Consider the following 25,164-nt stretch of genomic DNA (forward strand, 5'->3'; position numbering starts at 1 on the left):
TAGACTTACCTATTACTGATTCAACTGTATTACTCGGAGGGTAGAACGGGAGAGCTTTGGCATTGATAGCTGATAGAGTTGTAGGGGATGAACTACCTGATCCAATACTGGAAGCCAGACTAGAAGTTATACTGGAAGTTATACTTGAAGCAAGTGGGTTAACCACTGCAAACACACTGAGGTGATTCTGTTTAAAAATATATAAATAAAATAAGCAAATGTATATTTTTGACAGAAAAATATTAAAGTTACATTAAATACAATTAATAGGAGAGGATATGGAATAATTAATCAAATCTTCAAGGCACTAGGGATTTCATGTGTTTGTATGTATTCTATTCAAACCAAAAGGACCAAGAAAAGTTAACTTTTCCAATTTTTTCAAATGATGCTTTAAAATTTCCAATTAAATTATGACAAATATGACAACCAAAATCATAAGCTACTTATTGCTTAAAGGCATTACCAAATACATTCAGAAAGTGTGCCTTTCCAGCTTTGACAAGCAATCTGGTTTTCCACAGAAAATTACTTTAAAAAATAGGCATATGCCAACATAAACACTTGGATTCAGTTGGGAAGATTGAATAAACTGAAAAGTATTTTCCTACAAACCTGTCTACACCTATCTGAAGACACAAAAGAAAATGCTCCCCATCATAACTCCATCCCTTCCTGACTAAAAGGTAAAATGATATTTGTGTTTTCATGGCTACTTCTATTATGAGTATATATGAGCATACAGTAAATCATCTATAACTGAGAATGATTTTATTTTCTTCCTTTTCCCAAAGAGAATCAAGAAAAGTTTATTCTCCAACTACTTCAGGAAAACAATCTGGATGAATTCAAATTATCTTTAATAAGCGAAAATGGGTCAAGGCAAACCATATCATCTACTAATGGGTATCTAAATTTAAAGGAAAATGGGTTTAAAAAAATGGAATTTCTCTCATACATAGCTGAAAAGACAAGAAAACTCTCAAAGCTAAAAAAAGCACTACACTGAAAGAACTGTTTTTTTATTAAATCAGAGATAGCTCTCTATAAAGAGTAGAACATAATTTCTGGCTCTAAAACAATGACAATCTCTGTTACCAAATATTTTGCAATCTGTAAATATTTAAATAAAAATTATTTTTCCCTGTATCACTTTCAATTTATTCACTTGATCAAAATAATTCTCTAAAGTAAAAATTTTGTTGCTGAAATCATTAACAGTCTATGAAAGAAAAAACAAACAGTAACTTTAAATAAACTAAATTATCTATAAAATCTAAAATGACTGGCTTAAGCTAATACAAGTTATACTAAGCATGGGAAAAATTAAATGAAATGATTCCACCTAGGTAAATTATTAACATTTTTCAAAACACAATACTGATCTCAATCCCTTCTCTGCTCTTCCTTTCAGACTATGAGATTAATAATAAGACTGGGATGGAGATGGGGGATTTCATATTTTCTTTTTTCATAACTCTTCCCCTTGGCTTCCAACACCATCCTCACCCAAGCACTATGAAAAGCTACAGCAAGGGTTAAAAAAGACAATTATAAGACATCTTAATCCTGAAACTATAGCTTATATATCAACTCTTCAACTTGTTAACTCTAAAATGTGACAAGTCTGTGTATGTATACATGCACATGCAAAATGATAAAGAACTGTATGTTATAATGTGAAGTACTTTGATGCCCTGGTACCAAATATTATGCAAATGCTTAACAAACAGAATGTGTTTAACTCTTCTTTGAATATTAAGAACTACTCTAATACTATGAACTATATTAGCTTCCCAAAATCTTATGCTCTAGAAAGAAATGCAAAAAACAGAGAGAATTTTTATTAATAGATCTCACTACACAGGATTTACAACTAATCTTCAGATAAATGGTTAATGCTCAGTAGTTGTTGCCTAATTATTTATCATTTTACTCCAAGAAGATAATTTAGTGAAGACTTCCACTTTACAGCAGAAAAAAAGATTATATAAACGAATACCATCAACTGTGAAGACTTCTTCATAAAGCCAAAAATACTAGGTTGTGGGAGGCTCATAATCATGTTCTAACTGCTAAAAATTTAGGAAATAACTTTCTTGCCTTAAAAACATCATCTTTAATTATGGACTTTATAACAAGGCAGAATATCTTCTCAATGTCTAAAGAATCTTTTATCTAGTTCAATTCTCTAATTTTATACACATGCATACTATTTGTCTTTCTAAAGATGAAAATGAGCTTTGACTAAGTCACTGTGTTCCATGATCCTCGCTGATTTCTTGTTACTCAAAGCGGTTAGATTTTGACTAAGGCTGGTTCAAAGGTCTGGAGAGCTGGAAGTTCAGGGTCAGCATAAAGAACAGATTTAAAGTTTAAGTAGGAGCTCCCTACAGTCACTTTTAATGTTTTCTCTTGTCAGAGATTTCTGGAAGTTATAACCTGCACATAATACTAAATAGCAAAAATTAACTGAGAACTTAGTGCCTAGCAGAGGGTTTTGCACACTGTAGGTGTTCAATAAAAAAGTTTGCTGATTAAGCAAACTAGGGCAAGAGTGGAGGTGGGGACACACTGCAACTGAGAAACAGTGGAGTACATTTAGCCAAGAATTAAAAGGAACAAAGTTGTAGAGAAGTGGCATGAATAGCTATGAATTAGAATGGATTATTCTACTTGCTTAAAAAGACTATGTAAGTTAGAATAGGAAGGGACCTTTCAGAAATCGACCAATGGGCAGGTTTCCCAGTTAGATAAAACTCATTAACTTTCCTTCAAAGGAGATTATGGTAGGACTATCAACAAGTGTTTTAAACTCCATATTTTACAGTTTTAATTTCAAAAGGTATGTTTTCTTGATCAACTAATATTTCTGATTCTCAGTAAGAGTTCAATTGCTAACCTCATTACTTGATGGCTTCCTCAAGTTTACCTTCATTTAATATAATCATTATTAAATCTCTCCAAAGAATGGTTGGTTCATAGAGAAATTGTATAATCTTTCTCAGTAAAGGGGGAAAAAAAGTCACACTCCCAACCACCAATTATTAATAAGTTGAGCCAGTTCGGACTCACTAAGCCAACCATTACCTGGTCTAGTTCCAATAATTAAGATTCTTTGATATGGTAGGATTCAAGTGCATTTTCTTGTCCAAGCTATAGTTTTTCAAATCCATCTAATATATTATTTATTATGTATTCAATGGCAAACAATGATGCCTTCTCTCCAATCATAAGTCATCTATTTCCTAATTCTGCTATATATCTACAGAAAATGTGTAGAGGTTGATTGCATGATATAGTGCCAGAGTTCACCTTCAATCATACAAGCATTAGTGGGCACTAAAGTGGTACCTTACCTGGTAAGAAATCAACAGTAGCCAAGTACATGCATTTCTTTCACTGAAATCATAGAAATTAAAAGACACACACATACACACACACACACAGTGGCTAAACTCGTTTCTCTAATATTGAGAGTTATGCTTGTGCCTGTTTTGTTTAAAAGAAAAATTGATTAATTCTTCTTAATCTCAGATTTCTTCATCTCTAATAAGAGGGATGACTGATTTTAATTTAAGAATATTGAGGGAAACCTGGAAAAATTTGTAATAATTCAACAAAAGTACAAAACTTTGCTTCTCTTCTCAATTTCTTCTCAAAGGTGACCACAGCAATGATTTAGCACTGCCTGAGTGTGTTAAGACTAGTTCTCTCAGTGAAGGATTACTGTATTCTATCCAGTACTCTCTCAAACTAGAAAGGAGCCCCTTTCAACTAGTAAGAAGGAAAGAGAACTAACCTGAAAGCAGCCCTAAATAACACATTCCAATTTTTTTTCACTGAAACAAGCTCACCATTTTTAAAAGGTACAGTATACTAATTACAAATTCAAAGGTGGAAATACAGGTATAAATGAAAAGAAATCTTAAATTAGAGTAACAGTGGCATGAGTATCTGTCTTTTTGAGACCTAATATAGTTACACAACCAAACTTCAACTATGGAGAAGCAGAAACTATCACGTTAATTCTAACAGAATCATTGTTTACTTTCATGATTGAGCTTTCATCATTCATAGCCCTGTTTTTTAAACTCTTAGTTGTGACAAATATAAATGAAATTAGCTTGCCCTAGAATGAAAAAGAAATCCATTCTAGAGGAAGCCATTCAGAAAACCCTAGCCTAGAACAAAACAAAGATAAAAATGATGTAATTAACACCTATTAATGGATCAGCTATAAAAGAAAGACTATTTCTTCAAAGAAGCCTCAGTCTTTCCTTTAATAACAAGTAAACAAACTATCTAATTACCCAAGTAAAAGGGTCTGAAAAGAAGTCCTTTGAGGTCTCCTTTAAAAACAAAGCCATCTGGCTAAAGTGAATCAATATACTCTTGGTGACATCGCCATATTGTGATAATACTTAGGATCTTTTTGAGACCTATTTGAGAATACATTATCATTTATTTTTAGGGCAGGAAAAATATGATTGAAAAATGAGCTCAAAGTCTTCAATAGCTGGACTAAAATATTATCAATCCAACCATCAAAAATGATTCAGAAAATCATTTCTGATGCTGCCATCCCAAAATAATTTTGTGGTCTTTTATGTGTCTTGTATTTCTTCCCTGAGGAGAGCAATAGGGAACTTCTGATTCCCAGACTAGATCCAGTCTTCAGTTTCATCCAGTCCAAAGATGTGCTGTTACTTGAGCCTCTACAACTCTAGCCCAGGAAATAAATTTCCTCAGATACTGCTACGACTAGCCTATTAAAACTAGTACTCCTAAATATTTAAAAATTATCAGCTACAGAGTTGTAAAGAGGGATTAATAGTTTAATTGACATTCTAAAAAACAGTACCTAGGCACTGATCCTCTTAATCATCATCCCAAGTGAAAAAGCAGGATATGACAAAACTAATTTAAGCATTTTATAACTTCTCTCTACTTCTGTATATCTCCTCTTTTTATTTTTTCACCTCTCCCTCCTTTTTTTTCTTCCTCTAGTCCTATCAACTGGATTAGGTAGGCCTCATAAAAATTAACTATGTTGTATTTATTAAGTTCCATTATCCCTTGTCCTTAATTGTAAACCAGATTTTAATGTTTTAGATATAGATATCTAGATCTATATATCTATTATATATATATATATCTTAAAAAATACCCAACTCCTATATAACTGACCTGATTTGTAGTTTAGTTTTCTTCTCTTAAATCCCCTTGGCTGATTCCCTGCCCCGGTCACCCCCCATGAATCAATGCTCTTGACCAGAAAAAATTTCCCTACATATATTTTTTAAAAAGTCCTAGGGCAGCTAGGTGATGCAGTGAATAGAGCACCTACACTGGAGTCAGGAGGACCTGAGTTCAAGTCCAGCCTCAGACACTTAATAATTGCCTAACTGTATGATCTTGGACAAGTCACTCAATCCCCTTGCCTTAAATAAAAAATAAAATAAAGTCTTAAATGGCTATCCTTATAGGTGTGATGACAGGGAGAATAAGGAACAAGGTGAAAGGGAAGAACTTGAGGCATCTCTTATGTTCTACATCTGAGTCTCCATAGATGGTTAGTTGAAGTTTCTTTTCCCTATAACACAGAATCATAAATCATTATCTGACTTTCTTAGCCAGGAGGCAGAAAGTATATTGCTTCTAAATTCCAATATCCCTGACAAGTATCAGTTCTACAAGTATCTACTACAGAAATCCTAGAATATGCAGGTATTTCTTTATAATTACTAAGAAAAAGAAGAGTTTCACTAAGACCCGAGAATACTTAATGACAAATACAACAAAAGGTATTTATGGAACTTAGAACAGAATAATTCTGAAAAAAAATTCACTTACAATTTATGAAATATTTTGTCCCATTGACTTTGAGAGAGGGAAATAAGTTATGAGCTTGCACACTGTGTAAGTAGTCAAGAGATAAAGAAATACAATCTGTGATCATTTGAGATTGGCTAGGAAAGTTGACAGATTTTTATAGAATGTTTTATTTCCCTGGAGATGTTTTTCTTTTTTGTTTAAAGCTTCTTTTTACTATTTCTAAAGTACAAACCTCATCAAAACATGAAAACCCTACTTAATACCAAAAAGTCTCTTGTAAGAAGACTAACACAACAAAAGCACAGTACAACTAATTGATGGAATGTTTATAAAGGTGCAGGATGAATAAATAATAAAGGAAAATCTATAGCATCTTCAACACTTTTAGGAAAATAAAAGTAGCTTACTCTACTCACAAAGATAACAAATTAAAAATATTGATCTCACTTGACTGTACCTGTTTATTGTCTTGTTCACTTATTTTCTGGTTATTTTCAGTTGGCAAATTTCTCTGTTTTGCCTGAAAAACAGAAATACTTATGTTGTAAAGATAATTAACAATATTTACTTCAAATAAATATATTTGATTCAAACTGAGTTCTGAATGTGTAAAATAATAATAAACAGCTAAGCCAGAAAAAATTATTGAGATCTATGCATCAGTATTCTTCAGTTCAAACATTTCTATTTCATAGTCACATGGATATAACACATTACCTTCACAGAATGTTGATGGATAGTTAAATTAGAGAGATAGGAGAGAGAGAATAACCTACATTTACAAAATTCTGTGAAAACAATTTCAAAAGAATCAAAATTTAGCAAGACAAGGGTTCTAAAAGATATACTAGTTAGAAATTATTCCAAATAGAGGTTTAGCCACCATCTAGTTCCTCCTAGGAAGGAAATTATCAATATCAAAACCACAGAGTTCATAGATACTTAGTACTCATGCAAATATTTTCATGCTTAGAGCCAATAGTTTTGCCATAAAAATGAATATTTAAGAGGAACATATTATGGAGAAGTCTATCATCCTATTTTTTATCTTTTACCTGATCTGGTATTCCTGTAGAGTAGGCCTGCATTCTCCTTCCCCCCCTGCCTCCAAGGAAAAAAAAAACTATGAAAAGTAAATAATAAACTGCCACACCATTAAATTTTCAGTTTGCCTCTAATGTCACTCCCTGTTGTGTTATTTTTGTACCCATTTTCTTCTTTTTCTAGTTTGTAAAATGGATGTTTGCAAGGGTTTATGTTCCTTGTCTGCCTCTATCCAATTAGGATAGGGAAGGAGTAGGTGTAGAAGTGGGCTGGACTTGCTGAGGTCTTTGGTCTTTCAGTATGATTGGATTTATAAAGGAACTTAGGGAAAAAGGTAAATTCAGATAAGTAGATGTTGGTTTTTATTACTAAAATACCCTCTTGAAGCAAATCATAGTGTATTCATTGGAAGATGTTTCAACAACCATAATAACAATTTTGTTAGTACTACTGTTTGTTCCCTTCATCAACACAGAGAAAAAATTATGCCCCCCCAACTATTTCTGCATCAAACTTTCAAGAACACCAGGTCTGAGTTTCTTTATGAAAATGAAGTGGTTGACCTAGATGACCTCTCAAGTCATCAATGATTGTTTGAATTCCCAATAATATTTAATAGTTGTGTAATCCCTGGAATGTCGCAAAACACCTCTAAGTATTTTATCATTTGTCAAATGAAAGTAACATCTTTGGTTACTATATAAATTTGTTGTGTATATACGTGTATATTATGTGTGTATATAATGTGTGTATGTATGTATGTATGCTAAGGTAAAGTTATTTCTCCCTTGCCTCATAATTACTTATATATTTTTCCTTCTTCTCATAAACTTATTAGTTCCTTGAGGCAGAGTCTGTGATTGTGTATATTAACTGAACTGATTTTTAAGCACCACATTCAACACTGAAGGACACAGACACCCACACAGACAACCACAAACCCATATAAAACTAGTTCCAGTCCTCAAGGGGTTAGCATCCTAAAAGGAGAAACAAAATTTTCATAAATATACAGGTCTGCTTCTGCTTCCATCAGCTCTTTTATCAAAAGGGAGGAGTGAGGCTTGTCATTTTTATCTCATTTTACCAAGGTTATGATAAAACAGAAATCAGTTGGGCAACTTGGTCAAGATAGAAGAAGCCTATGTGTCAGTTATAATTTCTTATTTACTATATCAAAAGCAACTGTCAAGTGAATTGGTTAGAGTTATTCATGAGGAGCAAATACTAGGAAAAAATACCAATGTTCATAGAGAATGGGGTTTCCAAAGATTCAAAAATTTGTGCAACTGAACAATAATAAGAAAAAAATAAAGTTCAACCCCTGACTCCTAGTATTCAGGATTTCAATAAAGATGGTGATAAATTTGAACAGTTAAAAGTTCTTTGTCTGGGGCAGCTAGGTGGCGCAGTGGATAGAGCACTGGCCTTGGGAGTCAGGAGTATCGGAGTTCAAGTCCAGCCTCAGACACTTAATAATTACCTAGCTGTGTGGCCTTGGGCAAGCCACTTAACCCCATTGCCTTGCAAAAAAATAAATAAATAAAAATAAAAAAAAAGTTCTTTGTCAAGTCTTTTAATCTGATTTTCCCACCATAAGCCAAATCATGAAACAATGATTTTTCTAAGTGACTAAGAATAGATAAGAATATTCCAAAATATATTCTTTCCACATGTTTCTAAAATCATCTTAAATATATGCTCTAATTTCTCTTCTGTGGAAAAATATTACTAACTGAGTAGAAGAGAAAACAAGAGACAGAGAGTGATCATGAAATTCTATTCCCTTAAATCTCATTATATGGCAAAACTGTTGGTTTTTTAAAACCTGAATTCATTTTTAAGGAAATTTTAATATATTCCTGACAAGGGTTTTTAAAAATGTAAAGAAAAAACTGGGGGCTACAATTTTTACAAGATGGCAGGTAGCACTCACCTCAAAATGCCTGGGGACTGGAATGTTATTTAGAAGCATTCTTGTACTAAGTAGTTTTTGTAAATCTACTTCTACTATCTTCTAAAAATGACCCACAAAATAATAGAAAATTCTATCACCAAAATGATATTTTGATTCCACTAAACTGAAATGTTTCTTCAGGCACTATCTAAAAAAATCCTTACTCTTGTTTTCAGTTTTCAGTATCACAACTATTGTCTACATCATCTATTATTAGCACCCTGGATTTAAATTTCTTCACTCCACCTAAGGTAAGGCTAACTAGCTAATAATAGTGATTAATTAGTATTACATCTATTTTCCTCACCCAAACTCTCCAGCTTTGGAGAATTGAGGAAGTAGGAAAATGTACATTTCACCTTGTTAAAAGAATGGGCTAGGATAGAACTTTCAAGTTACTTCTAAACATAAAAAAGTATTAATGTAAAATGTTCTATGGATTTTCTTAGCTGAGCATACTTAATAACCTTTTCATTCATTTAAATAGTAGTTCTTTTAAAGTGTGAATTTCCCTAAATCACTATTAAAAAATAAGCATAGGGGCGGCCAGGTGGCGTAGTGGATAAAGCACAGGCCCTGGAGTCAGGAGTACCTGGGTTCAAATCCGGTCTCAGACACTTAATTACCTAGCTGTGTGGCCTTGGGCAAGCCACTTAACCCCGTTTGCCTTACAAAAACCTAAGAAAAAAAAAGCATAAAAATACTCATCTCTTTGAAGTAGCCATGAATTGGATTTATAATTAAAGTTTACAGTTGTGTTACTGTTTAGGTGAGACAATTGTTTGTGTATGATTAACATTAGTTCTATGAGAACAGTCTTAAGCTGTTTCCAATAAGTGTTATCAATGCATACACTGTGACATTCAAATATCTCAAAAAGTATTATTCAGAGGATATTATATCTATTTCTTTTCTCTCCTCCTTTTATTTAGGAAAAAAATATATAGGAATTCAGGTATGAAACTTTCCACATAACAGACTACCTCTTCTCCACATTTCCAAAAAAAGGTCAACCGAAATTTGCTATCTTTCTATTGCTCATATGGCTCATGTCACAGGCAGTATTTCCAAAGCTGAATAACACATATACTATAGTAACATGAGTAAATTTTTATTTTTATTATATGTACAGCAAAAACTACTTTTCAAGATTTTATACACATAATAAAATGTGAATTATACATTTTGCAGGAGAAGACAGATACAGAGCAGAATATTCTGGACCTGGTTACCAAGGTAGAATTTTAAATGACTGAGATCAATCTAAGAATTGGAAGAAAAGATAATAGATGCACTGAAAGTAAATAACTACTTACTCTCTATTTATAAATGTGCAATAAAAGCAAGAGTCTTAGTGCAGGGACTCAATTTAAAGTACAGAAATTTTTTCTTTCTTTTTTTAAAACTTTTTTGATTATCTGTATTTCAATAACAGGTTTTCTTTATAATCCTATGTATTTATTTTATAGACTTGAGAGCATTATTCTGAGAGGGGGTTTAGAGGCCTCATCAGACTGACAAAGGGGTTCATAATATAAAAAAAGATCAAGAATCCCAGGATAGTATAGTCAGTAATGTAAAAAAGACCTTGAAAGTAACTAGAGTAAATTCTATTAAGGACAGCATGCAATCCCAGTGTCTTTAAGGGACCCATTTATAGTGGGCTACAACTCAAAACTACAGAAAGATAGAGGTTATCTGATCTAAGATCAAATGCTCATGTATTAACACCATTATCTTTTCAATTTTATCACTGATATAAATGAGATTATTATACTAATTTGAGGGGGTATTTCATTATTTATACATGAAACTTTTTTAAATCAAATTTCAATTTTTATTTTGTAAAGGATGTATATGATCCCAAGGCTAAGCTTTTTATTACCACCACCAAGACTTATTTGAACACCAACAAACTGAAATCAAGTTTGATTACTTTGCAAGTTATCAAAAGTAAGCCATTATTATAAGTAAAAAATAAAAAGTAGCAAATATGTCTTCTTCACTTATTGTCAATTGACATACCTGATCCTCTCGTTCAAAACCTGGTGCTTTAGGATAGCTAGAAGTTGGTGAAGAAACGCCTGATGTGGTAGATTCTGAACATAAACCACCATTTGCTAATGATCTTTGCCTACAAAGGGGTCCAATAGGAGACAAGGAACTACTGCTACCAGAGCTTGATGTTACTGTTGGACTATTGGAACAGGAGATCTAAGGAAGAATACAAAAAACACATAATGTATCTGCCCAGGCCTTCCCCACTCAACTAATGTTCTGTAAAACATGGCACTCATTGAAAATTGGAAAAAAAAAATGTCATGCACAGGTTAGGTTTTATATGCACAAGACATGAACTCGAGGCAAGATTCTCATAATACATAAAAAAACTGCCTTACAAATGGGGCCAAGTTGTTTTATGTTACATAATTTAATTTTCTTATGCAATTAATATCTGTTCCGTTTTGGTTTGGTTAATCATAACCCAAATTAATTCCTTTTTTGAGGGGTTTCAGTCAATATTTTTATCACTTAAGAAGATTAATTTGAAGAAAAAAGTTAAAGCATTCAAATTTTCATCTCAAAACTCTACTTAATGTTCTTCCCTTAACCCTTCTCAGAATAATGAAATGCCTTTTGCATAAGGTGTAATATGTGTAGCAAGGAACACAGTTGCTCTTCTAAAAGGTCATGTTCTCTATAAAAATATTTCTCAGAAGTGTATGCCTCAAGTACTGTAATCCCAATTAAAGAGTGCATATGTTTAAAATGTATCTAAGTTAATTATTTCTAATAATTATGGGCCATATATCTCATTTAAAAAAAAGAAACTGAAATTACTTGGGCATTTGGGAGGACTATTCAAAACACTTAATACTGAACCAATAATTTTTGTTTTCAAAATTATCTTGAGTTGTAGGAAGTTAGTTAGAAGATAAGAAAATAGGAGAGAGAGAAAATGAACAGACTACATTTACATTTTCAATGCAATTTTTAAAATGAGTTATTTAAAGGATAAAATAAAACTTAAGACCCTTAAATACTATAAATATGGGGTTTTAAACCCCTGAGAATCATCAGAACAGTAACACAACTCTAAATCAAATAGAAATGTAGCTTTTTAAGGACAAAGATTATTGTTTTTAACTTAAAGACTTCATAACTAACTTTTCACTATCCTTTTAGGCCCTACGGAGTTTTGCTTAATATTAAAAAATGCAAGATCTTTTCAATAAAAAATTCATAACAACTAATCTAATTTTCTTTCTGGTAGAGGTACAGATCCTTGCCAACTTGTGGGGACTCTATCCCTTCTATTAACTATATGCACAAAGACACCAAGAATATGCTATGGAAATAAAACTGAGAGGGTCAGCTAATATGACAGGTGACAGACTCAAGATTCAAAATTAGTTCAGTAGGATGAAAAAGCAATAACATGAAATTCTCAAAGGGGCAAAAGTTCTTTAGCCAGGTTTCAAAATTCTCAATTAAACAAATAAAGGTATGTTTTACTATAGTAATAGTAATTAAGGCAGGGATGTTACTGAAGTGATTCTTGCACTGGTAAGAAGGGAAATTAGAAGAGATTTCTTCCATGAGAGCCTCTGGTTCCACTAGTAGAGCTAAAAATCGAAACAGCTAAAATAAAGGTGGATAAATAATAGGGATACAAAAAGAAAAAAGGATCCTAGTTTACTGAATTTTCTGGTTATAAAATTCAAGCAGAGCATACTTTTTGTTCCAATACTTTTATTTTTAAAAGATTTTTAATATTAATAGTATATTTACTGTCTTAGTTATTGCCAGATTACAAAATCCAACTGAATCTTCTTTTGTTGATAAACGACCTTACAATGTCTAAGGATCGAAACAGAAAAGCATGAAAGTGCTTTATAAAATTAGTGTGCTGAATTTTCTACTGACATAATAAATTCAACAAACATTTATTGAGGGTTTGTTATACATCAGGACATTGTAATATGCACTGAATCATGATGGTGATAACTTGAAATTTCAGATAAGTTAGAAAATTATTAATAAGCAGAACATGTAGAAATATGGAGAATGGTAAAACTGTTCAGGAAAGAAAAACTAAAATATAATATATTCATTACAACAATATAAAAAGAAAAATATGTAAACAAATATAAAACTATATGGACAAACAATAAAAGGGAGAAGAAAAGAAGCAATAGGGAAGTTGTTATAACTAATTTTATCTGCTGTAATTCTTTTTAAAAATTAAAAGAAAACATTATGGGGTGGCTAGGTGGCGCAGTGGATAAAGCACCGGCCCTGGAGTCAGGAGTACCTGGGTTCAAATCCGGTCTCAGACACTTAATAATTACCCAGCTGTGTGGCCTTGGGCAAGCCACTTAACCCCATTTGCGTTGCAAAAAAAAAAAAAAAACAACCTAAAAGAAAACATTAGACTGGTCTTGCTTCTTGATGTTTATAAAAAATTTGTAAAAATAAATTACTAGGGTTGGCTAAGTGGCGCCCTGGAAAGAGCACCGGCTCTGGAGTCAGAAGAACCTAAGTTCAAATCTGGCCTCAGATATTTAATAATTATCTAGCTGTGTGGTCTTGGGCAAGCCACTTAACCCCATTGCCTTGCAAAAACCTAAAATAAATAAATAAACAAACAAACAAATGAATGAACAAATAAATAAATGAATAAATGGATGAATGAATAAATAAATAAAATAAATAACAAAAATGAAATATTGTTATTATAATTCTCAATATTCATTATATTACTGCATATAGAAGAGATCTAATCTACTGAGATTGAACTGAATTAAACTACTGATTGCTTTTTAAAATAAATGCCAGATAAAATGTGGCATTTTGCTTTTTCACAAGGGTCAGCAAAAAAATTAGTTGGATAAATGATGGATTTTGTTCATCTTTTTTTTCTTTTGCAAGGCCAATGGGATAAAGTGACTTGCCCAAGGCCACACAGCTGGGTAATTATTATGTGTCTGGGGCCAGATTTGAACTCAAGTACTCCTGACTCCAGGGCCGGTGCTCTATCCACTGTGCCACCTAGCCACCCCGATTTTGTTCATCTTGAAGCAACTTCACCCTAGCTTAAGAAAAAATATTTAAAATAAAATTTGAGGGGTGGCTAGGTGGCACAGTGGATAAAGCACCGGCCCTGGAGTCAGGAGTACCTGGGTTCAAATCCAGTCTCAGACACTTAATAATTACCCAGCTGTGTGGCCTTGGGCAAGCCACTTAACCCCATTGGCCTTGCAAAAAAAAAAACCACTAAAAAAAACTAAAATCAAATTTGAGGGGGAAAAACAGAACTATTTTTGTTCTTTTTTAAGGCAACTAAAAATATTAACTTTTGAATTCTAATAACTTTTTTGATTATTCATTAAGCATAGCTAAGTTTAATGATGATCTTAAAGACTCACTAATATCATGTTTCTTTTCTTATAAAGATAAACCATGAAATTTATCTCAAGTTTTACCTATTATATAACTAAAGTGAAGAAACTAAAAAGCAAGGAACATGTTTTTAATCCATTTCTTTTCAAATTAATTTTGAAAGAGGCTGCCTTTAAGTTGAAAAGAAACTAATACTAATAGTAACAAGTGGCATAACTATGTTTAGGTCTTCAAATTACTTTCCGCAAGTAATAGTGTTAAGAAAATTCACTGCAAAATAAGTTATTTTCCTTGCAGAAAATCTAAGTTATCATCAAAAGAATTCAATGTCTATTCCAATACATTGTCATCCATCAAGCACTTGTTTGTTGAATTTAATTTATTGAGTTGATTTATGCATCAACTATCTAACAACCTTTTCTTGTTAAAATACAGTAGACTCTTGCATATCTGAATCCTGTCTCTGAAGGATCTCAAAACGACTGGATCTGCTCTGAAGACTAGAAGAAAGGCCAACAGACAAGTTACAAAGCTGACAAAGAGGCAAAGATGACATAGGCAAGATACATATTGACATAATGAGCTTTGACTTGGCAAAGTGAAGGGAAGTCCCAGAGCTTTCAGCCAAAGAAGTGAAGGCAGAAGATAAAAGAGAAACCTAAAGAACTCCAGACTATCCATCTACATTTTACTGCAGGCTCTCCTTTATTATACATGAGCTGGTGTCCAATTCATATAGTTATTACACCTACTTTAAAAGAATGATATATTGAAAGAGGATAACTATTTTGTTTGGAGCAGGGAATCCTGTTCCTTTCTTAAAAGTTAACTTCCAACATACAAAATATTTAATTCACTACTGAAGTTGATTCCCACAAATAAAATTTGTAAGTATAAACTGGACCTAAAGAAGCAAAATCAAAACTAGATGAATACAGAATAGCACCATGCACAATTTTTTCTTTTACTGTCCCCTCACTCCTCCCCACCAAATAAAGACAAGAAATATTATCCATCATCTTTGAAAAAATTGAAGACCTAGGTAAGATATATGAACACTTTGAGAATGACTGAAGAACAAACTTCTAAATACTTACTGTTTCAATTCTGGCTGCATGCATTGAAAATAGGGGCTCTGAATGCTTTGTAAGGATATAATGTATCCACTGTCACACTTCACTTGATAGTTAAAAACAACTAATAGTTATGTTCTGTGTATACATGTAATATGTATGTATGTATATGTGCTTCTATTAACCAATTTCATTTGTTAACCAAACTGAGTCCTCTCAGATTATATATATATTTGTGTGTGCATTTTTGAAAACAAAGCAGTTAACCTGACAATCAGAATGTACATATGTATCTTTCCTATATGTAATGATCATCCAGGAATTGAAAATCAGTTGATTTACAAGAGAGAGAGAGACTCTCTCTCTCTCTCTCTCTCTCTCTCTGTAATGGCCCTGAAGCTGGAACACGTGGGGATTTTTATTTTACCATTTTACAATTTCACAGATTAAACTCCTTCCTGGAGAGACAATAATCTGCTTGAGAACAGACTAAAAAAACAAGGGGTGAAAGCATAACTACATAACCTCAATGTGAGAGAAGATTTAATTCCCTTTAGAGAATATTAGACTTCAATATAAGACCACCTTGTCTCGCTAGTTAGAAATTAAGCTCCCTGTGTTCATTATAAATCTAGGAGAATGATGCTCAGGATGGAAGACCATCCTCCCAGGAAGAGACAAAAGAAGAATTCAAAGAGACATACAGTTTCAATTAGAGATATTGTTGTACAAATTCCTATGTTCAGGCCACTACGCAGATTAATGATTTTTCCCATTTCCCAAATGGTATAAGATTTCACTGACTTTCCTAGTTTCTTGGTGATCATCATGAGATGGTCTCCATTCCCTATTGGTTTTGTTTGATAAATCTCAGGGAATAAATGTGTAATCAAAAAAAAAGTGTGTGTGTGTATGTGTGTGTGTGTGTGTGTGTGTGTGCGCGCGCACGCGCGTGTATGAGAGAGGTAAGCAGATTGAGTTTGGCTAATAAATGATTAGATAATAGAATGATTAAATATAAATATAAATGATATTTATATACATAACATAAAATATAAAATAATTTAAATATAAATGATGATAATTAGATAACAGAATAATTAAGACATAGTAGATTGGGGGGGTCACTAAAGGTTGAGAAAGCTGTTCCTACTCCATGTACCAAGAAGTAGGTCTGCTTAAGTCATCTTCCCTCTTCTAGTAACCAAAATCACAAATTTGAGAGGGCAGGACGTAGATTAGGGACAGTACAACAATTCTGTCACACCTTGGGTCCTTAGGACCATTTAAGAGGGAAGTAAGTGCAAAGAGGCTTTCAAGTATTTATTTTTTGAGGCTGCCAAACTGCTGGGTCAAATATAAGCAGCCACCAAAAGACTAACTTCTAGCAACATGTAAATGAACAGGAATGAGGCTAATAAAGAATGGTCTGGAATTCTTCCAGATGAGGAGGGTCATAACGAGTTGGGCATATAACAGAGACACACATATGTTTGTATGTATGCAAGTACATTAGTGTAAGGTATGTACAGACATATACATAGATATATGTTCTTCTCTACTATAACATAGTAAAACAAAAGACCAAATCATTTGAAAATCTACTAATTGCAGAAAGTATATTTAGAGGTACTTACATTTCCAGGCTGCCCATTATTATTTGTAATGTTGTTTGTGGAGTTTGGATCATGGCAGTTCCAGTCATTTGTGATTCCTATACTCTCTGCTGAGAACATGTGAGTACCAGGCTTTGACTGACCACTGTTCTGCATCATAACTACATTCATTGTATCCTCTGGTGAAGAAAATTCCAACATATCAGGTAATAAGTTAGTGCATCTCAAAATCTAAATAACAATTTTTTTAAACAAGGCCACAGATAAGGAATGTAAAATTTAGTTTAAAGTGCATTGATAATATAGATAAAAATATTCTTAAATAAGTTATTTATTCCTATTAAAAAGGTAACAAAATATTTAAGAACCAAAATCCATAATTTCTGTAGATTTGAGATCATTAACTATATAATACAATATATCTAAAAATATAAACATATTTTCTGATAAGATGAAAACAGGATGATCAAATTTGAGTTAGTTGGATCTGATTCTGAAATTATAAAATTGTACTTCCTCCTAAACTAGGACTAAAGAGAAGAGAAAAATTTCAACCACCGTAATGGCCATGCTAATCTTCATGCTATCACTGGTTTACAGAACTAATCTGTTTTCAGTGCTAAGCATAGTCTAATGAACATTTGTATTCAATAGCAACATCTGAGGGGAAAAAAGTCTATTCATTATTTCTAAACAATGTAGATGACCAAATATTAGGATCAGTGTGTGTGTGTGCATCACATATTAAAATAATGGACAATTCTTTAAGTTTTCTACTTATTTGAGTAATTAAGATAATTTATTTAAAGTCTTATATTAAAGTAAATAGGAGGCTAATTATAACACTTGCTAAAAGCACACTGGCAGCAGCACATTATGGTACCAACATGCCTACAGTCCCTGCAGGTATCTTCAGATGGAGAATTCTTTGCTGCAGTACTGTTTGTTTTATTTTGTTTTGTTTTAGTTTTTTCAAGGCAATGGGGTTAAGTGGCTTGCCCAAGGCCACACAGCTAAGTAATTACTAAGTGTCTGAGATCAGATTTGAACTCAGGTCCTCCTGACTCCAGGGCCGGTGCTCTATCCACTGCACCACCTAGCTGCCCCCAGCACTGTTAAAGCCAATAAGGAATCTGCACTTCATCCAGCAACACTACAGTGAATCCGTAATCATACAAAATCATCCATCTGTCTATGGAAGGGTGAACTAGCCCAGGTGAACCAGCTATAACCATGCTGATTAGAATTAGGATAATGCCCATAAAGTGACTGCTGTACTTCCAGTCAAGTAAGGAAACCCAGTCTCAAAAAAACCCAAAATAATAAAAAATAAACAAAGAAAAATATTCTGGCTTACTATGATTTCATGATGTTAACACCAACATAACTGAGATGCTTAAAGTTACAAATTTATTACAGTTATAGTACTTTTACTGAACTAATACTAATACTGAAATATCAGAATTAAAAATAAGAAATTCTTTATTCTCAAATGACAAAATCCCTCAAACTTAAAATTCAGTAGCTTTTCTGCTATTTACTAATTTTTGTAAACTCTGATGTCAAATGTGGTAACATTTTTGAAAATTTTCTTCTTTGAGAATATGAATGTTTATTAGATTGCCGTTAACTCCTCCCCTTAAAAAATATGTTTCAAAAGTTATTTTTACTTTCTAGCCTAGTTAAGAATCAACCAGAAATCTCTTTTCTGGCTTAAGGAGTCCTTTACTGTATTATCTGCAAAGAGCACAAAAGGAATGAGGATGGACAATGGATCAAAGGAGTTTACTCAGACCAAAGGAACTCAGATTAGCGCTGGAAGTGATCTCTGGAGGATTCCCAAGTGCCTATGTCCCTGAATTCTTTCTCATACTGCTGTGGCAATTATACTTAAGTCTAAAAACTGATTATCTTAAGACTGATCCATTATTTGAGTGTAAGATATTTAAGCATAACGAACTTGAATTATATGTGTGACAAAATTAGGCCATAGCTCCATTCTTCTAAGATCAATATATGCCTAATGGAATGAACCAAATTATTCAACTAAATTTTAACAAGAAAACATGATGTATCCTACAAAAGACTACAGATAATTTTCAACAACCTTACTATGATCCTCATGGGATGCACTTTATAGAAAACAAAAGGATGGGGCAGCTAAGTGGTACAATGTATAGAGCAACCAGCCCTGGAGTCAGGAGGACCTGAGTTCAAATGTGACCTTGAACACTTAATAATTAATAATGTATGACCTTGGGCAAGTCACTTAACCCCACTGCCTTAAATAAATAAATTTAAAAAAAAAGAAAACAAAAATATATAGAGAACTGAGCCAAATTTATAAAAGAAAAAAAAAGCCATTTCCCCAATTGACAAATAGTCAAAGGATATGCAGAGGCAATTTACAGATGAAGAAATCAAAGTGATCCATAGTCATATGAAAAATTGCTCTAAATCATTACTTAATAAAGAAATGCAAATTAAAGCATCTCTGAGGTACCACCTCACAACCTCTCAGACTGACCAATATGACCAGAAAGAACAATGATCATTGTTGGAAGGGATGTGGGAAATCTGGGACACTAATACATTGTTGGTGAAGCCATGAACTCATCCAACTTTTCTGGACAGCAATTTGGAATTATGCCCAAAGGGCAACAAAAATGTGCATATCCTTTGATCCAGCAATACCACTGGGTCTATACCCTAAAGAGATTATGAAAAAGGGTAAAAACATCACTTGTACAAAAATATTCATAGCAGCACTGTTTGTGGTGGCAAAGAATTGGAAACTGAATGAATTTCCAACAACTGGTGAATGGCTTAATCAACTGTGGTATATATGGATATCTGCGATGGAGAATACCATCTGTATCCAGAGAAAGAACTGTGAAGTTTGAAGAAAGACCAAAGAATATTACCTTTAATTTAAAAAAACAACAACAACAATGTTATCTTATCATGTAATTTTGCTATCTCTTATATTTCATTTTTTTTCCCCTTAAGGACATGATTTCTCTCTTATCACATTCAATTTAGATCAATGTATAGCATGGAAACAGTGTAAAGACTATCAGACTGCCTACTGGGGGGTAGGGGTGGGGAGAGTGAAGCAAGATTAGGGGAAAAAATTGTAAAATTCAAAAATAAATTAATTATTTTTTTAAAAAAAGAATTACCCTGGGGGAAAAAAAGGAAAACAAATAGAAAAGAGCTTCCACAAAACAGTTTGGAACTGAGAAAATAAAAGTTGTAATAGCTAATTTTAAAATGATGGGCTTATGATTTTTTGTGAGTATAGGGATCTCTCTGATGAGAAAATTTCTTTCACTAATACAGACCAGGCACCCATGTTCTGCAATCTCAGTCTGAGAAAGCTGGATTGGGCACCGAGAGATTAAATGAGTTGCCTGGGGTTACATAGCCCATAGAAGTCAGAAACTCACCACTAATCCAGGTCTTCTTTATGCCAAGGCCATTTATCAACTTTGCCAGGCTGCTCCTCAATTAACAAGGAGATAAAATATCTTTTAAAGTCAAGGGAAAGTTAATATTAACAATTTTTCATTAAAGTTTTGTAGAGGTATTATTCCTGCTATATTTGAAACTATCGACCTAAAATTATATAATCTTCATTAATATTAAATATTTTAGTTTTTCTTACTTACTTTCAACATGTGCAAAAGCACAAAATGGACCCCGAGGGCAGTACCCAGTTTGTCGCATATCATTGCACTTTGTAGATTTATAGATCTAGGAAAGAGAAAGTGAATATATTTGATCAATTCACTAAATAAAGTACAAGATAACATTTCTTAGAAATAATTTTATGAAAAACTTTATGAAAAGCTACTTCTATATATCTGAAATTCTTTGCATTTTACTACCAACTTTATTTTCTTTTTAAAAAAGATTTGAATTTTGCTGCCTTCAGTTTATCCCCAACAAAATACACAAATACCATCTGCTTAGTCAAATGTCTTTTGGAATCCAAGGGCTCTATCCAACCATTCTGTTTAGCAAGATTAAATATTCATTTAAATATTTTTGTCAGATTAATTAGTTTTAAGATAAAAATAGCTTAATTAACATAGTTACCTTTTCATTTAACTTATCTAAATTTGAAATATAATTCATTTCATGGCGATATTATTTTGGGTTAACAATTCACTGTTTTGTGAATTCCAGTGAATGATCCATAACTTTTAAGCAATAATCTTTGGACTTTTAATAGAAATATATGGCATAATAATAAAATCTGAATTTGTTAAACAAAATCCCACCCATAAATTCTCTCTCCTAATAAATATTAAATTATAATAATAAATTCTCAATGCCAAATGAAAATTGCTACAGATTATGCAGCAAATATGCAAGTCAAGTTTCTCGATACCTGGATAAATTTTATCTTCCATTCTACCTTTAAATACTCTCTGTAGTATGATCTCAAAAAATTACATGTTTAAAGCTATAAAGGACCATAAGAGTTCATCTTGTCCAACTCCTCCTTTTACCAAGTGGAAACTGAGTCTTAGAACTGTCAAGTGGATTGCTAAAGCCTCACATATAGCAAGGCAAAGTGAAATGTGAACCCACACCCTAATATCCAATTCAGTACCCTTCTCTCCATGTACCTTTTTCAACTTCTTTATAAGAAAAATCTAACTCCTCTGGTCCTGCCTTCTACAATAGGATTCACCTGCAAGACTGCTTTCTGCCTTGGCTAATATGTCAAAAAAAGGAAAATGATCAATGTTAAGAGAGGATGTGGGAAAACTGGGACACTAATGCACTGTTGGTGGGGTGTGAACTGATCCAACCTTTCTGAAGAGCAATTTAGAACTACACCCAAAGGACAATAAAACTATGCAAACCCTTTGAACCAGACCACTATGAGATCTGTATCCCAAAGAGATCACAAAATAGGGTAAAAATCCACATGAACAAAAGTATTTATAGCAGCTCTTTTTGTAGTGAAAGAATTGGAAATTAAAGGGATTTCCCTCAAATGGTGAATGACTGAACAAACTGTGGTATATGAATGTGTTGGAACACTATCATTCTGTAAGAAATCATGAGGGATGGAACTTCAGAATAGCCTGGAAAGACATGCATGAATTGATGCAGGGTGAAGTGAATCAATCCTTTGACATACAATCCTCTAACGCTGACATACAATCCTCCAACATGCTAAACATAGTAGCAGAAAGACAAAGAAACCATCATGCCTCATCTCCTCAGAATATAGACCCCCTGGAGAGCAGTCACTGCTATAGGATTAGAAGACACAATTCTTTCAGCACCACTCATTGACTGATTTATCACTTCTTGCTTTTGCTGACCTCTTAACACTTACATTTATTCTCCAAAATTTGTAATAGTCAGTTTTTATTCTCCTTACTAAATGAACCATTGGATTTAACCCCTTTTCTGATTGGAAATATGGCATGAATAAAACCTATCTTGGTTCACTAGACTTCCAGTTCTGACCTGCCTGTTATCTTGTGCCATGTGTAACAGGATAGGAAGGAATTCCTTATCCAGTCATGTTCTTGTTTCATCTCTATTCCCAGTCATTATTAAACATTGCTGAAACAATTATTTTTGTTTTGGGTGAAATAGATATAGTTTTCAATATCTTGCTACTCTGGCTTCAGTTTCCTTTCTTCCTAGTCCTATATAGCATCATAAGTCTGGACTGGAAGGGACCATGGAGGTCATAAAATGACTAGTGCAACAATATGTGGTCATTCCACTCTTGCCATTATGTTCTATGACTACTCATGCCTCAACAGACTCCAACCTATGGTTAACCTCATCACCTAGTGTTTCTGTCCCAGTTCTCCTCTTAAGAACACTGTTAAGAGTCAGACAAACAAACCAACTGTTTTACCTAATCTCACTCTTAAATGGAAACTGTTTTATTCTTCCCTGACAAGAATCACCTTGATTACAATAAATCTTCTAAATATTTTCTTCATGCTTCTTTTGCTATAAATCTCTTTTTTTATTATTTTTTAAATTGTAATTATTTAAGGCAACAGGGTTAAGCAACTTGCCCAAGGCCACACAGCTAGGCAATCATTAAGGGTCTGAAGTCGGATTTGAACTCAGGTACTCCTGAATCCAGGGCTGGTGTTCTTTTAAATCTCTTTTTATACAAAGGAATTATCTTTTATTTTATTTAAAAAAAAATCAAGGCCAAATTCCATAAGCTCCTTCTCTCCTATATCATATCTCCAAACCATTCTACTTTGTCCCTCATTTTTTTCTTCTTTTTGCTAGTCTCCAAGGTAGAAAATGTCCTTTTCCTGGCTAGAGTCCTAACTACTTGTTCTTTAAGTACAATTTTTTCTATCTTTTCTCCAGAGTTTGTGCTTTTAATCATCTCTTCTCTTGCTCTTCCCCTGCCACTTTCCTTCATTTGATCCTACTATTTCTTCAAGCTATCCTCAATTTCTTCTCATTTTTACAAGAGGTTAAAAAAATTTCAGAGAACTTAAAAAGCCCCTCCAAATTAAATTTACATCTATTTTAAAAGTTGATGACTAAGACATTAAGAAAGACACTCAAAAACATTTAAGATTAAGGAACAAAAAAGGTAAAGGCATATGGACTACACAGAAGCCACACACCTATGCATTATATATACTTTCTTCAAGAAGAGAATAGGAAGGCACTAGTCAAGGAGAATATCAAATACCATAAAAAAAAACTAATGTTTTAATAGATAGGAAATGACTAGTTATCTATATAGGAGTATTTTCCAATACAGCTATATATATGTAAACTCAGAGCATTCATTTGTTTGTACCAATATCAAAATTTATACCAATTTAGAAAAAGATGAAATATGCTGTGCAATTTTTTTTATTTTTTATGGGTTTTTTTAGGTTTTTGCAAGGCAGTGGGGTTAAGGTGGCTTGCCCAGGCCACACAGCTAGGTAATTATTAAATGTCTGAGACCACATTTGAACCCAGGTACTCCTGACTCCAGGGCCGGTGCTTTATCCACTGCACCACCTAGCTGCCCCAATGCTGTGCAATTTAAAGTAGTTCCAACATGATCTATTTTTAGTTAGTTATTTTTAAGGATGAGTCTCCCTAATCTGTCTACACTGGAGATGAAGTGTAGTAGTCCCCATTATGATGAGGGTAAGAGCCCCCTACTCCTAGGAGTTCACCTCATTGATGCCAAAATTACTACAGACACCCAGTTTTAGCCCACTATAGCTCACAATTCAAAGTTCAAGTGATTCACCAGCTAAAGTCCACCCTATAGCAAAGAGTATAGGCATGTGCCCCTGTGACTGACCAACCTGACCTAATTAAACAAGCTAATGACATAGGGAAAAAAAGGGAAATGGATAAATGTGCAGACATCAATATGGAGTATTCTTTTGACTACTCATTTAAAGCAATCATCATAACAAGAAAATCAAAAATCTCTAAAAATTTACCTAGAAATTCATCATTTCTGTCAAATAGAAATGAGAACAAAGACCATCACTGGACTCAAATATATACATTTACACAAAACTTACAAAGTAAGATAGATGGTGGAGAATTATCAGCATTAATGGCTCATAAAACAGCAAGAAATGATGAAAGCAAATTCATTTTCCTCAAAATTTTAAGAGTTTTTAACAGGAAAAACTGGAAGATACTATATCACACTACTTCTACTTTTTTACATCAGATTAAAATAGCATTAACTCTTACCTCAGGGTGAAATTGTTGTTCAGTACGAGAATGACAATACTGACAATTATCCCCACTTTCACATTTTGAAGGTTCTCCCCATTCATCTCCATGTTTTACACTGGGGCAAGGAGTGGACCTGGAAGGAGGAAAAAAAATTACTGAAAAACAAGAAAGGAAAATATCACTCATTTATATACTCTACTATATCAAAGTCTATAAATATACAGATATAGATATTTGGGTGGTTCAACCATGTTATCATTTGTTTAACACTGAAAAAATAGAATACCATTAAACCAGTGGAATAAGCAAAGAGAAGTAACTTTAAGAATTCTTTGAACTTTTCATTACAAGTTCTTTTAAAATATCATTTCTCTCATTGAGATGAAAAAGAAAGCTAAATGATGAAATGCCAGCCTAACAATACACAAATTTCTCCTAAACTTAGCAGAGTCTAATCTGTCTTTACTAAGCAATTAATTGGGAAGCATTTTTCTAGGATTGGTTAAACATCTTTAGGGGTCTG

General features: G+C 33.1%; 1 protein-coding gene across 6 annotated transcripts in view; it reads right to left on the reverse strand.

The window, feature by feature from the left end:
* Positions 1-25,164, reverse strand: part of UNKL (unk like zinc finger) — a 150,249-nt gene that overhangs the window by 59,093 nt on the left and 65,992 nt on the right. For 4 of the 6 annotated variants that reach the window (XM_074197147.1, XM_074197144.1, XM_074197143.1 and 1 more), the window contains 6 exons: positions 24,657-24,774; positions 20,603-20,687; positions 16,953-17,110; positions 10,865-11,053; positions 6,296-6,358; positions 10-187 (listed from right to left, as the gene is read on the reverse strand). In XM_074197147.1, coding sequence (XP_074053248.1) covers positions 10-187; positions 6,296-6,358; positions 10,865-11,053; positions 16,953-17,110; positions 20,603-20,687; positions 24,657-24,774 — 791 coding nt within the window. Of the gene's footprint in view, positions 1-9; positions 188-6,295; positions 6,359-6,893; positions 7,751-10,864; positions 11,054-16,952; positions 17,111-20,602; positions 20,688-24,656; positions 24,775-25,164 lie in introns of those variants that run through there. The other 2 variants (XM_074197145.1, XM_074197148.1) reach the window with 2 other exon arrangements.

The sequence above is a fragment of the Macrotis lagotis genome, chromosome 8 (genome assembly GCF_037893015.1).
Source record: "Macrotis lagotis isolate mMagLag1 chromosome 8, bilby.v1.9.chrom.fasta, whole genome shotgun sequence".
In the NCBI taxonomy this organism is placed as follows: domain Eukaryota; kingdom Metazoa; phylum Chordata; class Mammalia; order Peramelemorphia; family Peramelidae; genus Macrotis; species Macrotis lagotis.